Raw genomic sequence first — 17,651 nt, 5'->3', positions numbered from 1 at the left:
CATGGCGTCGCAGTGGGGGGCGCTGCGCAGGTCGACGTCTCGTGCGTCGAAGGTTAGCGGTATGTGGGACCTCCTTGTCTGCACGACTGGGCCAGTGACGGCGACATGGTTGATGCTGCGGTAGTGGCCCCGCTTCTGCCGCTTGGTGTCGAAGTCAGTGCTGGACCCCCCAGTTATCATGTGGATGACTCCGCGATATGGTTGATCGGTGAAGTCTTCCTGCTTTGGAGCATGGGGGATGTTTTGATGTTGCTGGTGTGGTGGTGGGGGTGGAGGAGGTACGATTTGTACTTCCTGATGGTGTTGGTAAGCGTGGTGCGGTGGATGTGGGGCGGGAGCGTGGATATATGGTGGAGGGGGTTGCTGGTAATTGTGCGCGACAATTCTGGGGTTGTCGGCTGGCTGCGCCCGTGCCATTCTGTCTCTGGTGGCCTTCGTTTCGGGGCAGTCTTTGGTCTGGTGGGCGCAATCTTCGCCATGGAAGAGGCAGTAGAATCGGCGCGGCGGCTGCGCACGCCCTCGGCCCCTACCACGAGTTCCATTTCCGCGGCCCTGGGGGGATATTCCTGGCGACAAGGGGGTCAGCAGCGGGATGCTGGTTGGCGATGTTGTGCACTTGCTGCTGATTGCGGCCGTCTCGACCGGAGTCTGGCTGCGGAGTCCTCGTCCACGTGCGGCTAGACTGTGGGGCATCTTTGGGTTTCCGCTGTGACTCAACCTTGCGCTGGTGGAGCTCCTCGGATTTGGCATATTTTTCAAAGAGTTGATATAGCTCCTGGAGGTTCTTGGGCGGATCTCTGATACAGTGGTTGTAGAGGACGCCGGCACGAAGGCCACTGATGGCGTAGTGGATAGCTATCTGATCATCAACGGAGGGCAGCTGTGACTTGAGTGTTAAAAATTTGCGGTAATACTCCCGCAGAGTCTCCTTTTCCAGCTGCTTGCAAAGCGAGAGCTCGGCCAAGGCGTCGGTGTCTGGGCGGTACCCTTGGAAGTTGAGCAGGAACTTGTCCCTGAGACTTCTCCAGGAATCAATGGACAGCGGAGGCAATCTGGTGAACCAGGTGAGAGCTGGGCCCTCTAGGGCGATGATGAAAGACTTCGCCATTGTGGCGTCGTCCCCTCCGGCGGATGCAACGGCGACCTGATAACTCATTATGTATTGCGCCGGGTCGGTGCTGCCGTTGTACTTGGGATAGGTCCCTGCTCGGAAGTTAGGTGGCCAAGGCGTCACTTGCAGGTGTGGCGCCAGGGGACTTCGCTCGTCGAGATAGTTGACCCCTTGGAATGGCGCGGCGTGCGGGAAGGTGTGGTCGCGCTGGGGGAAACGCGGGTCCTCCGGTTGCGCGCGGTGTTGCAGGGGTGGCCCATGCTGCAGGCCGAGGTGGCCTTCGCGCGTGTCTTCGAGTTGTGCGCGCTGCTGGAGGGGTGACTCGCGCTGCAGGCCGAGGTGGCCTTCGCGCTGCATCAGCGCAATCTCCCGCTCGAGTTCCTGGGCCTTCTGCTCTTCGTCGCGTATCATTTGCCGCACTTTGGCTAGTGCGGACACACGCTGGCGCTTGGCCTCCAGTATCTCCTTCTGCCTCTGGAGGTTGCGGTTCTTGAGGCGCAGGGCGCGCAGCTGTAGCTGTTCTTCTGCTGAGACGCCGAGGACTTCACCGTCCTCGGTGAGGTCCGCGCCCTCCAGTGGTGCGAAGCCTGAGGGTGGCTGCGGTTGTCCCTCAGGGCCGCAGGTGCGGAGAGTGTCGTCTTCGCAGGTGCGAGGAACATCGTCTTCGGTGGCCTCTTGGTGGGTGGATTGGGTGAGGGCGAGGGCCTTGCCCTTTCTTGCGGCGAGCAGTGCTGCCTTCGCAGCCTCGTCAGCCTTCGGGTTAGCTCTCTTGGGTGCCATCGCGGGTGGTTTTCTCGTAGCACGAACGGTGGGCGCCAAATGTTGGAACTTGCTCTCAGTAGCAAGGGGATCCAACAAGGGTGAACAGTGATGTCAACAGGGTACTCGCGCTAGATGGCAATAGCTCTGTTAATCTGGCCTCTCACGGGCACTGTGCAGGGGTATTTATAGGTACCTGAGCGCGCAGCGCCTTGAGCTAAGGACGCATGTGCCCTCAGCTACCTAGGTTATCCCCAGAATATTCCCGTAAAGCGGGGTTACAGACCGTAATTACAGGGATGCCTTTACAAATTAGGCCCGTAACGCACGGCGGCCACGCGGGGCCCGTTACGATGGGCCGGATCACACGTGGGCCTCTGAGCTGGACGAGGCCGCACTGTGGGATGCCCTTCGTCGCCGGTCTTCGTCTGGTGCGGAACAAGCGAAGGGTGTCCCTGCCTGTTTTGTTTCTGTTAGCTCAGCTGCTGCAGCGAAGGCTTCGAGCGAAGGGTGGCGCCTTTGCCTTCGCCCCAACAAAGGGATGGCCTTGCGAGACAGTAAGCCCAAAACCGTTCGCGGGGCCTTCTAACCTTCTAGTGGACCCGGGGGATATCTATCCCCCACACAGACCCACCATACCTGCACTAACAAAAAGAAGTATTGCTTAACTAACTAAACTTTATCATCTTATAACCACATAAACAGAGTCAAATACTAACAGTTAGGGATGACTTATAAGACAAACTCAAATACCAATTGCAGAGTGACTTACCTAGCATCAAAGAATGGTTTCTGAATGCGCTTCTCTAAGAGTTTCCTAGCTTCCTGCTTTACCTAAACACCAAAGGAAAAATTGTTTGGCAGTGTCCAATGATGTTTAGTCAATTGACTCACATCAATCAAATACTAATGGCTTGCCTTGTTTTCCATCGAGCACAGAACAAATTTCCACCCACATTGTTTGTTTATATTGCATAATAAAGCATCTATCCACTCGCTTTTACCAGAATTCGGTACTACAATCAATTCCCTAGGAACAACGTGAAAAAAGGGAAATTTGAACAATGTGGCACATAGCTTAAGGCCATCTTTTCTATGCTCAGTAGCCATGTAAGTCTGTTCAGGTGATACTTAAATATCCCAAAACAAAAAGATGAGGCACTTCCCAATTAAAAATTAGCCAGACAAAGATTGAGTATAGACATATTCATAGAACAAAAGCAAGGCATTGTTGTACTGAACATATCGATAGTAAATTGAAAGAAAGTGTCATATGGTAAACAAATCAAACAGATTGCCAATTCAACTTCTGTGAACAATGGACCTGTGATGAGGTAAGCAAAAGCATTACTCTTATCATAACGAAGAAAGCCAACTCTTCTTGAGAACCCACCTTCACCAATAAATTAAGGAATATGGAATAATGCAATACAACTAAAGTTACCTTGTAAATATCATCCAAAGATTTCCATCCAGTATGAATACCAAGCTCATCACCATGTATTCCAAGAAAGTAATTATCAATCTCTGGGAAGAAGTATTTGAATGAAAAAAGGTCTCTTATAGGATACAGTTAGGGCTGGACAAAATACTCGTGGCTCGTCGGCTCGCTCGGTTCGTAGTTAGCTCAGCTCGGCTCGGATCAATCCGTTTGAATTTTTTTACGAGCTGAGCTGGCATCCTAGCTCGATTCGTTAATAAGCCAGCTCGGTTTGTTAAAGAGCCGGCTCACGAGCTAAACGAGCTATCACATTTTAGCAAAACAAAACTATATGCATATCATTTATGTAACAATTGATTATCATATTTAGATGTATGTGTGGTGTCTATAGCTTATGAGTTAAACTAATGATTGATGAACTGCGTTTATGTGTTAAATTAGTCTATACGAATATAAGTGTGGGTTATACTAATGAACATGTGTGAATAGTGAATTGATGAATGATGAGTTATGTTAATTTGATGTTACATTGATGTGGTATGTGAAACTATGAGTATAATTACCATTTTCTATTGTTAAATTAGTTTGAAATTAACTAGAAATTGATTATTATATATTTATTTTTTCTGCACTGGCTCGCGAGCTAAACGAGCCAGCTCGAGCTCATAAACGAGCTGAGCCAAGTTGATTCTATGGCTCGTTAATTTAACAAACCGAGCTGAGCCCGCTTATTAGCTTAATGAGCCAGCTCGAGTTCGAACGAGTCGACCCGAGCTGGCTCGATATCTAGCCCTAGATATAGTTCTGCATTTTCTATAACCTTTCTCAATGCTTGTGGACTTAAAAACATTAGTACCTGTAGGTCAAAAACGGCGTTACAAGGGCTGAATATTTAAAATGAACCCGTGCCGCCGTGCATTCCACAACAAACCTCATTTGCATCTTTGCAAGTATTTGTATAGTTCTTCTTTGGCCACTTGACTTTCCAACATCTGATTGCATCAAATCAAATGGGAAAAAAGAAAAATGAATGGACATGTAACATTTTTTCACATTAGTTAAACCATGCTGATGCACAAACATTTCTTTACCAAGTCGACGAGCAAGTTTCTCGGCCAGAGCTTGACCTGGACAATCATCATCGATTGCTAATATTATCCTAGATGCCTATTCCCATGTGTCAGAACAAAATCAGTAAAGTGATCTTCTAGCCTCAGAAAATAAGTTAATAAATTGATTTCTGAAGAAAGTATTCACCGAGTCGAGATAGTCTATGCAGTTCCAAAGATAGTTATACTTCCTATCCTAGCTCGAGATAATCTAACTTCTGAACTGGCTCTGTATGAGCAACATTTTCTTTACTTGAAGATGGAGCTTCCTCCCTTCTGACCAACAGAAGTTCTACTGACTTGCCAAGAATTTGTTCAATCCCTTGATTTTCTCCCATTCTTACTAGCAACACAACTTGATTAGACCCACCTTTACAAACTCAGTAGCAGCTAAACTTTGCTTCTCTCTTCACTAGAAGCAGCAACAAGCACAACAATCTCTTTACTAGAAGCAACAACAAGCACAACATGTTATTCTCTTACCGTGAACCTTGAGCCAGAGCAGGCATGACTTCCTCCTCTCTACAGGATCTCTTCACCTCGGCTTGGGCACAGTCACCATGAGCTCTCCCTCCTCCACCTGCTTTGTCTCCACAGACAGGCTCCGTCGGTCGCCAGAGAAGGTTTGCTCATTGCCTTCTCTGGCTTCTTCGCCATCACGTTGTCGCCGCCTAGTTAGATGTCCTTCTACCTTCCGCCACGTCACCTAACCCACTAGGTCAAGGTAGGAGGCATGTACGTGCTGCAAGGACTCATGCACGGAGATGCCGGTCACCGTTGCTTCCTTCTCGCTCCACTCCAGTTCACCCCCACGCTGTCAATCCTAGCTCTGGTACCATGTTAAAGCTTTTGGAATACACTATCTATCTAGGATACTGTCACACTCGGATTTTAGGGTCCAAACCCGAGCGCGAACTTCACCAAGTGTGCTGGGATCAAGTCTCACACATATAATGACTCATGGTACAGAAACGAATGTCACATCATTAATATATAACGAAGTTCTGTATAAAATAGTTAAATAATTACATCGTATGAAGACAACGATACAACAACCATAGTTGACTGGGAGACGACGACCTAGACTACTCACGAACTCATCACAACATCCTTCATGCACCTCATCCTGTGGTACCTGTTCTTGACCTGGTGGATGTGAGTAAAACAAGGGTGAGCTCACATATGTTCATCGCTTAACAAGATGTGGGGAATAATGTGTATGAACGCACCAAAGGTGGGAGCTCATGTGAAGTGTGAGGCTTACCAAAAGAGATGGTTAAAGCTGAGCATTGCTTTTAGAGTTGGTCAAAATTTTATTAGTAGTTACTAAGTAAAAGTAGATACCATCCCAAATAATTAAGAGATCAAAATTAATAACAACACTCACACTGCAATGCATATGACAAATTAAGTTTAGTTCCATAAATTACTCATGTGATGGTCCGAGCTGCTCATGATCGTGAGCACGGCTGATATACCAGTTTTACACTCTTCAAATGTTGCACATCTTTACCCATAAGTCGTGTATCCCATCTAGCCAGGGTTTGCAAGGCCCTTAGACACTTCCGAGGTGAATGGCTAGGGATCCACTACGAGGCCTTAACAAAGTTTCACTAGTTTCAGAAAACCTGCTACGGTTTTTGAGAAGGACAATATCGGAATCCCTCATCCGAAAAGCCATCGCAGCATGATCGACCCGAGAACCTCCCTATACGCAGCTCCTCTACCGCCCTTGCCCCTTTCGGGTAAGGTAGTCCTCCACTAGCTTTTCTAATTAGTCAGTCAAGGGCATCTCATACCACCCTTGTGGTAGCACTGTTTTCCCGGGTGGTTCTCCATGTTCCAATTAACATGATGATCTTATCATGAAAAATAATTAAAACAACAACATAATTGGAACATGATCATAAAAACATTAATTTCTCAAAACCAGGTAGAGCAATAGCAAACCTACCCAATAGTTCATCTGTTTGCAAGGTGGGGGATAAAAAATGCTAGGGAAGCCTATTAGGTCCCATCAAATTAACCTGAGCATGTCACAGTGATTAACAGGAACATTATTGAGTAAAGAAAAGTGATCAAGGTCACAACTTGCCTTAGACTTGAGATTACCAGGTACTTCACCAACTTGGTCTTCAAGTGACTCGTGACCTCACTTCTATTCGTAGCAATTCATACAATCAAGCAAATAATGAATATGGTAACATTACACCAAAGCATAAGAACAAACTACGTAAGAATATTTTGTGTGTCGCTAGAGTTTGGGCGGGAATCAAACTTCGACGAGCTGGTCATGTAGGCTTATGGCTGCGAGCTTAGCTGGTGGCGGACTACTGTAGCTTGGATGGCGGCAGTGCTGCTGCGAGGCTATAGAGGAGATGAGTCTATGATTGATAACTTGAGGTGTTATGGTGGCATGTATTTATATAGGCTGGGAGGTGGGTAGTTACATGACAAATCTAATCTTGTACTTATCTGTTACAACCATATCCTATATATTAGAAACTCTAACAAATTCGAAACCAAATTTGTTATATGATAGATCTAATCTGGTACTTATCTGTTATAATTCTATCATATCTATTAGGAACTCTAACAAACTCGAAACCAAATCCGTTACATGACAGATCTAATCTGGTACTTATCTGTTACAATCATATCCTATATGTTAGGAACTCTAACTTATCTTTTTTATTCCAATAATATTGTTGTTAATTTGTACTAATCATATTAGTCCTTCAATTTAAATAAATCTTAGAATATATTTTTATTTAATTTTGTAAATTAATTTTTTCGACGTTACACACGAGTTGAAAGGAGTATTTTATTAAATATCTTATTATGATATCCTAATTTATATCAACTTTACCAAAAGGACGTCGTGTACAAACAAATCAACCAAACATACATTAATCCATTATATTAGCTTATATTTCTATTTTTTCTTTCTATTTTAAATTTAAAATTCAAGTCTAATTTAGAGATGAGTTAAATTTTCTATTTCAAGCATAAATTGCAACAAACAAAAACTCAACATGAATGCAAAACATTTTTATTAATTAATTTATCCATTTAAACAAATGAAAATTAGTATGAATAATTGATGTAAGATGTTTTACAATAATAATTATTAAAGAAAATAATTCAAACACGTAGCCATATTTTAGAAGTATAATAAAATAAATTTATAATCTTTACATATTTATTTAAAAGGATATAATTTATTATGTAAAATCTATATGAAGAGATAGTTTAACTTAATTATTTTTTTAAGAATAAATCTTTGACACAAAGGATAGTTCACATAAGAATCTTTTAGGTAATGTATTATTTGAAAACACATTTAATTAAATCATGGAATGAGTTTTTCTAATTTATTAAGAATAGGATTTTAGAGTGTTACAGGTACACTACTCGAAGACTTAGTTACATTACATACTACACACATGCAAATGGGCCAAGCAATACACTATGCACGATCCAACATAAATAATATAGGAGCGCATACAACACCCTCCCAAACGTATGTAGGTGTTGCTTAGGATACGACAATATAATCGATAGCATTGTCGAGGAGAATCTGGTCAGCGAACACAACTTATCTAGCTAGGCAGGGACGGAGGACCAAATATTGCTATGTATTACTGGAGTAATACCTTAGCTCAGTCCAATAAGATACCAATAATGATTTTTTTGTCTATCTTTAACCTTAACTAGCTCAAACGCTTAGGATCGCCGCCGCCCGCCAAGCAGTCGAGGACTACCTCTGCCTAGTCCCAGGACCGCCTCCGCCCATGTCACATCTTCATGTCGCTCCTGTCCTCACGACGCACCTTCTAGCAGTGCCGTTCACGGACCTCGTCGGCTCCTGCGTGGCGTGCTGCCGTACACTATGGCGGTGTTCCACAATATGCTCTTCCGCATGTATGAGGACGCGGCGTGTCGTGCAGCCGAGGCGGTTGACGTCGCCATGTTCTCCTGCCTCGGCGGCCTCGACCCGCGCTCGCTCATGTCCTCGCTCCGTCGTGTAGGGCGCCTCGTGGACACCGCGGGTCTCCTGACTCAAGCGCTTTTTTCTGACCAGTTTTTCTGAAAATCTGGCTATAGGGGAATCTGAGTATCGTTACGATTACGTGTGGAAGAAGATAAAGTTGTTCATATGGCTCAAGATCTAGAAAGTGACGGATTTCTACTATTACAGCGACTCAATCGATTATGTGTTTATGTTGATTTTGGATGATTTTTGCTCCAACGTATTTTATAGAAGCTAGCTGAAAAGCTGAGTGTTTGACAGTCTGCAGCAGCTTTTGGTGACCAGAAGCTGCCAGAAGCCGAAACAAACGAGACCTCTATCTCTCCGCGTCCGTCATCACCGATGGGTTATGCAAGTCAGGGCTCGTGGACGGTACGCCCGCTGCTCAATGATATGCCTCGCCATGGCGTGAGGCTGAATGTGTTGTGCTACAACTTGCTATTTGACTGTTACGTGCGATAAAAGGATGACATAGCAGTAGCAACACCTTAGTTCTGGCGTGCCCTCCGCCGCTGTAGCTGACCACATTATCGAAAAGTTGACTCCACCGTGTACTATATAGCTAGATACCTAACTCGAAAATATGTGCTCTTCATTATCATCCAGACTCTGAAAACCTGATTGATAGAGATCATTACAGGATGAAGAATTTGGCCCATATCTATCTGTCTGTCTGTCTATCTATCATAAAATAGCACAAGTATTATATGTGCAGAACATCTGACAGGAGGGCGGAGGCCTAATCTTAGTCGTTTTATACACGCACTGCAATGCGCGGATGCATATATAGCTACTACACCCTCGCCGTCTTGTCCCAGCAAGAAACAACCAATGTGAACGTAATTAAAGGCCAAGAAGGAGGAGGACGCGACGATCGAGGAAGAATAAATTGAAGAAGAAGAAGGTAGGTAGCTAGGTGTCCCAAGTCCCAACCAACATCAGCACTATAAACTCGCTACGTAATGAACTGGTTAGGCACTTGATTCAGAGCGATGCCCGACTTGGCTAAGTGGGGGGGATATCGGATTCGGAACACACACGGGCGATTGACGACGACGCCCGCCCGAGCAGCTGCTAGCAATTCGATCATGCGTGATCAGTAAGTAGTTCATCGGTTCCGAGAGCGCGGCGAGGAGGCGGCGGCGAGGACGACCTCCTTGAAGTGGCGGACGTCGCAGGGGACGCGGAGGACGCCTTCCTGCTTGTAGCCGAACTCCTGCGCCGCCATCTCCAGCAGCGCCGCGAACGACGGGTGGCGCAGCGCCTCCACGCGCACCACGAACCGCTCGGACTCGCCGCCGCCGTCGCACACCAGCACCGGGACGCACCCGCGGGGCACGCCGCCGCCGCCCGCGCGGTCCGAGAAGCTCAGGCGCCGCATCAGCTCCCTCATCCTCGTCGTCGTGCCCTACGCCGCTACGCGTGCCTTGTGATGACCGATCGGCCGCCGCCGGTGAACTGGTGGGTGTACGTACGTATATATATGCACGTACGTACGTAGACGACGGAGGTTGCTAGCTTCTAGCTAGGTATTGATCTGCATCTGCATGCATGCGTGTGGATGGGGCTCTTGGCTGGCCTGGATGAGAGCTCCTTTTATAGCTGTGCCCTGCTAAGCAACGCTGTGTGCTTGGGGAGATGATGATGCGAGAGTAAAGTAGAGGATGGACATGGACCAGTGTGAGAGAGAAGAGACCGCGTGTGTCCTGTCCTCACAGTTCATTCAAGTGCGTGGGGGTCAACGGACAGACCACGGCGGGTCGGGAACGGAGTGGTGGGTTCAAAAATGTTGTCTACCATGAGCATCTTTGAAAGTTAAGAGAGCCTGCTGGAATTTCCTGCCACAAACGCACGTACGGAATTCGAACTGAAGATATGGATTAAATTGTTATTAGTACAGGCGATATAACTACGAGGAAATAAATGAACATCATTTCGATATGCGCTCGTATCATTCTAGCTCCCAATTAACTAATTGGCCTGTCTGGCTAGATAAATGGAATGAGGCAGTCCTATACATCGCCAACAAACAGCCTCAAAGGACAATTATTCATGCGTGAGACGGGGCCATAAACAAGGCCTATACTACCACAACAAAAATCTTCGTTCCTTTCTATCCTTTTTTTCTAGAGAAAAACGTGTGCTCTCTACAACAAATAATGCACTACTACTACCTAAATGATTTTCGTCAATGAATTTTTATCGCCGATTTTCACCGCTAGTTCATAACACGAACCATTCAAGAAAATCATTGCAAATCAACCACAAAAATCGGCCCCATCGTCTTCAATATAATAAGTTCAAACTATGAGCCACCAGCGAAAATGATTTTCACTGACGGTTAGTATATATTATGAAAAAGAGACGGTGAAAATGATTTTTACGTCACGAATGATTGGTGTCATTTAGAGAAGCAAGTACGCATCCACCATTTTTATTAGCCTTGGATAGGTTAAATGAAAGTTTGTGCTTGTTACTATTAGTGGTTGGTGTCACTTAGATGACTTTGTAGTGCTCAGGAGATTGATGATTACCCAGAGAGCTTATGAATGATCCAACTTAAGGTGTACAGTACACGGCTGTGGGCGGTTCACCGTGCCGAAGTGACAAATAATGAGCTCATAGTAGAGAGCACTTGATACTTGTGCGGGTACTAAAAAAAGACTAATTAATAATGGAGAGTGCAAACTCTTCGTTACATTAGAAAAAACATTAAGACATTCCTAATCATTGCTTTACTTTGAACATTTACATTCAATAATTTACATTACTAAAATTGACATGTTAATATAAGATTGGAACCTAAGATGCAATACTCTTGATAATAAGATAGGAACACTTCTAGGCACAAGGTGCACTAGTAGAAAAGAGCGCGGTACACAGAAATTTATACTTACGGTTTCAGTTACCGCGCGCCAGTGAAAATAAACAGCTGGACCCGCATTAAGGAACCATCAGTATAAATAAATTTTCACTAACGGTTCACCTAAATAAACCGCCAGTGGAAAGGAGTTATTTCCACTGGCGGTTGCCTTAAGGAACCGCCAGTGTAAAGGATCTATTTATATTGGCGGTTCTGTTAAGTGAACCGCCAGTGAAAGGAGCTATTTACCTTGACGGTTGTGTTAAGTGAACCGCAAGTAGAATGTTATTTCTACTAGTTGTGCACTTAGCTAACCACTGATGATTTCACTGGCGGGTTGTTTAAGAAAAACCGCTAGTGAAAATAACATTTCCACTCGCGGAAAGGCCGATTTCGACTGGCCCCTAGCACTAGCGGCATAAAAACGCTAGTGTAGTGGGGTGAAGTAGGTTTGTTGATATAGGTTTTATTTTGTGCAAGAAATTTTGGGCAAGGTTCGTCTCCCCCTCATCTTGATCCTTTTAGTCGGTTCATAAACAATTGATGCCACTACATGATACAGCCGTCGTAGACTAACGGCTATAAACCACTAGCTAGTGTAGATACATCTTCATTGGCAGATTTTTAAGTTTACCTCCAAATTCTCTATTATTTATTATACTAGCGGGGGACTTGAATTGTTTTTTTTAAATTTCAAACGATCTTGGATGAACAAATCAACTAAATTAAATTTGTAGTACTTCAAATTTCAAAAGATCAACTCTGTAGGCGACTATTTTTTATTTGAGATCATTTAGGATATAAAACTCCATTTTAAGGTCAATGACCTTGAAAATAATATTTTATTTTTTAAAATGGCCTTGAATGAAGAAATGACCTGAATTTTTTTAGTTTGAACTTTTTCCATTTGAACTTTTTTTTTAAAAAAAATCTTGTTTGGATCCATAAATTATAGTAAGTGACAGGTTAACCTCTTTGCTGAGTGTATTAGGTGACACTCGGCAAAGGTAATTTCTTTGCCGAGTGTCACCTAGAACACTCGGCAAAGGCATTGTCTCGTTACCAGGTGTCGTGACAGCCGCTTTTATTTGTCGAGTACCGAGTGACACTCGACAAAGACGTCCGATAAAAAGTACTCGACAAAGAAGTCGTTGTCGATGTACTGTTCGCCGAGATCTCATTGTCGAGTGCCTCGCTCATTTCCGGTAGTGGTTGTTGTCGATTCAACTATATATAACCTCTTATTATATCAGCAGGTTTAAGATAGTTTGCATGACTAAATGATATGTCGGTATACTCTAGTTCATAACCTCGTGTTCATACCATCTAGACATTGCTTTACTATCTTAGATTTACTTTAATCCAAAGTTGATCCAAATAGGCGGCCCCGGTAGCCTCTCCTCGATAAACACGAGAGACGATGGAAAAGGCAGAAGAGTTTTTTTTTAATAAGGCCATGCACGATGTAGCTAAACTGAGCGGGCGGCCTGGAAGATTTCGGCCATTTAAGATTAACATAGCAACAAAATCCTGCATGGATCTGGATTAGTGGATTCGGAAGCACACAAAGCTAGCTGGTAAAGGACAGTGAGTCCATCGGCTTGCTGCACGTGCGTCCCCTGGGCCATGAAATTCTACCTTTTGGTCTAGTGTGGACTTTGGGGGGTGTTTCTGAACGTGCGATCTGGTATGTTAAGGTGGGCTTGAAACTGTTGCCGCCGGCGCTAAGCGCGCGGCGACCGCGACTTGCGAGCCAACGACCACATCAATCAACTTTTTGCAAGGGCGACGAAAGCATGCTGCGTTGCTGCCGATAATGATGTACTACTAGTCCTATAGATAACGATGTACGCCACGGGGTGTTATTAATTTGGATTGGTTCTAGTTGTTCTCTAAAATTAGGAAGATCAAACATATACGACGAATTAATTAACTTGACCATTTTGAATTAAGTTGAATTCCTGTGTAACATGAGTAGAGCTTAGCTATAGGCTATAACAAATGATAAACAAGTGAGGGAACGAGTATAGAGGAGCTGAGATGGTAAGTTTTAGAGATTGTTTGGTTTACTACCTAATACGCTATAATTTATCAAGCTTAGTCGATCGAATGGAAAAATTAAGCTTAGATAGAAAAGTTAGACTCACCTTAGACAGCCAATCGAATAGCCTATCCACACAGTTATTATTACGGGGAGCTGGACATTATAGCCTAGCTTGTTTGATTTGTACCTGTCAGACGATTCCATCTAGTCGAGGCAGCATTTCGAGGTGTTTGATTTTGGACACCTGGGGCTCTGCAACTGCAACCGATACCTGGCCGATGATGCGCAACACAGCTAACCATCTGAAAAGATTAATTCCTACTAGTGGTGGTTGATATCACGGACCATCGTCACTAGAGAGATTAATATTTACTTTTTTTAGAGAGCGTCGATCGCTAGTGTTAGCCACACATCTATGAATCAATTTTTATATTAAAAGTTAAAAAAAAAACATGCGCGTTCTGTTCTCGATGATAGCGCGAGTCCTTTACCAACACGTGACGCCACTTTTTTATTTAACTGTTACGACATTGACGAATCATTTAACTGCACGAACCCTCTTTTAGGAGGTTAACAACGCTATCTAGCTGACTACTCTAGTTGTAGAGAAAAATTGACGTTTTGGCTCCCCCGAATTTAGAAGTGATAATGACCTCTGAATTTTAGACTATATCGAATTAGGATTAGACTTTATTTCTATTCATTTTTAAACTAAAATTAATTTAGAGTATAAATAAATTATGAAAAAAATATTTTGATCGCGTTACATTACCACTCCACCACTAATTACTTTCGGGACAACATGCAACAACTTATCAGTCTCCCGTGTGCCCTACCCTCTGCATGCACACTGAGACGGGAACTTCGCATGGGTTCGGACGATGAGAAGATGTGATGTGATGACTCACGGACCGCACTTGGTTCTGAAAGCTCGTTTCCTGCGATGGGTCGGATCGGACTGTTGGTGTCGGGGAGTCAGCGTCCGACCAATGGATCCGCGCCGCGTGCGCGGGCTACATGATTTAGACTAAATTTTCACTATTATATACATCACATGTAAATCTCTACTACTTATTAAGTTAGCAATAGTAGTCTGCCTTTTTGTGTTCTGCCGTTTGGTCTCTGACAGGTAGGGCCCGCTTGCTCCTGCGTGCATGCTCCCGGTTCAGCCCATAACGCATTTTTTACAAAAAATAGTACTACTACACATGTCACGCGCACAGGAAGGCACATGCGCCATGTGATAACAATCGTACTACTACGCGCACAGGAAGACATATAAGCAGGTTTCAACACCAACCGATGGGCAATGTGGTACTAATTTTACCTTGCAAAAAAATGAAGACAGACACATGCGCCGTGTGAGGCCCATCTACCAATTTGTCCGAGGCCCATCTCCCATGAAACCCTAATCCGTGGCCGCGGCATCCAGCCCTGCGCCACCGCCGCTTGTCAGGCTCCACCGCCCCATCTTCTCTCCCGCTGGACAACCTGCAACGCCCCAAAGCATCGCCCGCCGATGGCGTCTCCGCCCCACTCAGTCGAGGTCCGGACCCCCGGCGACTCGCCGCGGCCCACCGCCGCTCTCCTCTCCCCCTCTGTGGCCGCACCCCAGCCCTCCACCGCCTCCCGCCTCCTGCTCCTCCTCACCGCGGTCGTCGCCGCCGCTACGACCTTCGTCCTGCTCCGCCCGCCCATCACCGTCGTGACCGCGGCGTCCGCCACCGCGCGTCCGCTCTCCAAGCCCGTGGTGCTGCTCACCCCCTGTCATCCTCGGCGATTCAAGGTGTTCTGGTCACCCCCTGTCCTTCTCGCTCTTTACTCTTTGATTGAGATTAGGGTTCTAGGGATTTACATTGCTCTCCAAGGAAGGACAGGGACTTGCTCTACCCCGTGATCCACTCCCCCACCGAGCTGCTTTCCTACCGAGGTCGCGAACTCCTGTGCGAGATCCACGCTGCTCTCCATGGAAGGCCGGGGACCTGCTGTACCCCGATGTGGAAATCTCATCCTCGGCGATTCAAGGTGTTCTGCTCATCCCCTGTCCTTCTCGCTCTTTACTCTTTGATTGAGATTAGGGTTCTAGGGATTTATTGCTTAAAGATTACGTGCTGACGATTTGATCTTTGGCCAAACCTCTTATCCCTCCTGTTGGTGAGTTAGTTTAATTGTTCTGGGCGGAGTGTGTTCTACGTAGGATCAAGGCGAGTTGGAAATTCTGAACTTGGACAAACATAAAAAGTGCCTTCAAAGTAAATAGTTGTTTAATGTGCAGTAGGCTGATTTCTCATCGGAAAATTTTGAATCAGCTTTCACACACCCCTCTAGACTATAGTTGCCTGATCGGTGCTTCACCCTCACATTCTTCTTTTCCCTAAACAAGACAGGAGCAAAGTTGAAAAAAATAACTAAGATGATACTTCCAGCACAGATGGTAAAACAATCTGTGTCAAGAAATATAGAAGACAGATCAAGTTGTAGCTTCATGGAAATAATATTCAAAGAACAATAAAATGTTGCTACTACGACTTTGTAGCCTCTATTATGCTCAGAAACGACATTGAAGGATATCAAAATCAACAGCAAGAGCTGAATAAACTACTGCCCGAAAGCAACACTAAAGGGTCAAAAATTTAGCTGAAGAGCTGAATAAAACTATCATTGCCTGTGAACAATTAAGCAAGAAGGATGACAGATCCAATAGAAAGAGCTGAAATGAACTTTCATCATCACCCCCAATCTAGATTTACAATAACATATCATAGAAAACCCTCAGCAGAATCAGGCTTCTTGGGACCGTTGCTAGAGTTCCCGTCAATAGTGGACACGGTGACCGGAATAGTGACAGGGCTTCCTGAATTCACCTTCGGGTTGATTATGCTCTCGCTCACTTTGCTCTGTCATTAGAACGCTATCATGAACATTGGCCTTGGATACTTCACTCTCGTGGCAGCTAGGATCCTTCTCAGCTGTATCTATGTTTTCTTGCATGTGGGATACTACTGCTATTTCACCCTCGTGATTTTTCTACTCCTCTATACTCGTTTTCGAGTTACCTGCTACATTAGTCATTTGACGTTCACCCGCCTGATGCTCACTCTCCTGACAAGTCATTTCAGGACTTTCTTGAACGACGTTCTTTGTAGAGTCATCTTCATGACGCTTCCACTCTTGCTCATCCGCTTCAGAGATTTCAAGCAAATCAACTTTTGCGGTTTCACCGCTCTGATTGGCTCCCTCCTGCTCAGCCATCATCCTTTCCTTTATCGACTTGCTAGCATCAGTTGTAGTGGTTGCAACCTTGTTGTAGGCATCAGTTACCCATGCTGCACCTGTAAGGATATACCTGTTACTCATGATGACAGAACTAGCAGTAGAGACAGTCTGTTCGGCTGCAGCTAATGCTGACTTGGTCTTCTCTGCAACCTGGTACTTCTCATCCATCTCCTTCATTTTCTCATTCACCACTAAGGTCCCGGTGCTGAACTTCTGGCTTAAGCCCATTGTCCTGTCAAGGGAAGCGACTTTGGCAGTTGCAGTTGATGTGAGCTGATGCTTTTCAACGAAAGCCTTTGCTTTTTCAACTGCGTCCATGCCGAGAACAAACCCTTTGGCTAACATAGAAACTGCAATATCCTCAGCCTTCTGAAGAGCAGATTCCATGCCACCAGTGTTTTTTGACTGATAATGCAGTTGGCGGCATTAGGAGTCTGAGCTTGTTAAAAGAAATTTTGCTAATGGGGGATTTGATGTAACATGGTTCTACCTCTAGATCAGCTAAAACAAACGCTGGTAGCTTGTAATCGGTGGCTGGTGTGATGATGACAGCCATATCTTCTATAGTCGCTCCCTGCATTAAAGCACGGATTTACGTAATAGAATTCATAAGTGTAGAAAGGTTACCTTTAACACAATGTTAGGTAAAAGACAAGAAAATCAAATGAGATGGAAAATATAGTAGTTAAAGACCAATAACAAGAACACATCATACACGGCAGTTTCATGGAAGAAACCATGTATGCAAACTGCATATTCATATTAAGTTCAGGACTCTCAAATCTAGAAAAAGAGAAGTAGTAGTAGTAACCATCTCTCATTCAACAAAATCAGTGGATATAATACTAAATTTGCAGGCCCTTATTTCATTGGCAAAGTGTATGAAGATGATCATCGTCATAAATAATTTGTAGCAGACCGTAGAAACCAACGCAAAAACTTATACCGTAAGAAGCATATCCCTCTCTGCTCCTTGATTATCTCTGAACGTGATGTAGGCAAATTGCGACCGCTC

At 44.8% G+C, this 17,651-nt stretch overlaps 2 protein-coding genes across 2 annotated transcripts; both read right to left on the bottom strand.

Annotated features, from left to right (window-relative positions):
- Positions 1 to 9,049: 9,049 nt before the first annotated feature.
- Positions 9,050 to 10,045, bottom strand: LOC103638883 (auxin-responsive protein SAUR71). Its single transcript, XM_008661671.3, has one exon. It carries the CDS (start codon positions 9,844 to 9,846, stop codon positions 9,562 to 9,564), a length of 285 nt encoding a protein of 94 aa, XP_008659893.1. The 5' UTR covers positions 9,847 to 10,045; the 3' UTR covers positions 9,050 to 9,561.
- Positions 10,046 to 16,387: 6,342 nt separating this feature from the next.
- On the bottom strand, positions 16,388 to 17,594 carry LOC103640196 (binding partner of ACD11 1). Its single transcript, XM_020544701.1, has 3 exons — positions 17,583 to 17,594; positions 17,127 to 17,210; positions 16,388 to 17,041 (listed from the first exon to the last, which is right to left on the bottom strand). Exons 1-3 carry the CDS (start codon positions 17,592 to 17,594, stop codon positions 16,388 to 16,390), a joined length of 750 nt encoding a protein of 249 aa, XP_020400290.1.
- Between the last annotated feature and the right edge of the window lie 57 nt (positions 17,595 to 17,651).

Source organism: Zea mays, chromosome 9 (assembly GCF_902167145.1).
Source record: "Zea mays cultivar B73 chromosome 9, Zm-B73-REFERENCE-NAM-5.0, whole genome shotgun sequence".
Classification (NCBI taxonomy): Eukaryota; Viridiplantae; Streptophyta; class Magnoliopsida; order Poales; family Poaceae; genus Zea; species Zea mays.
This window is presented reverse-complemented; position numbering and strand designations above follow the sequence as displayed.

Excerpts from the sequence above, each read along its gene's own strand:
- LOC103638883 (XM_008661671.3), bottom strand. The coding sequence starts at position 9,846 with ATGAGGGAGCTGATGCGGCGCCTGAGCTTCTCGGACCGCGCGGGCGGC.
- LOC103640196 (XM_020544701.1), bottom strand. Across the intron at positions 17,042-17,126 it reads TTGTTTTAGCTGATCTAGAG|TCAAAAAACACTGGTGGCAT; the intron begins GTAGAACCATGT and ends CTGCATTATCAG.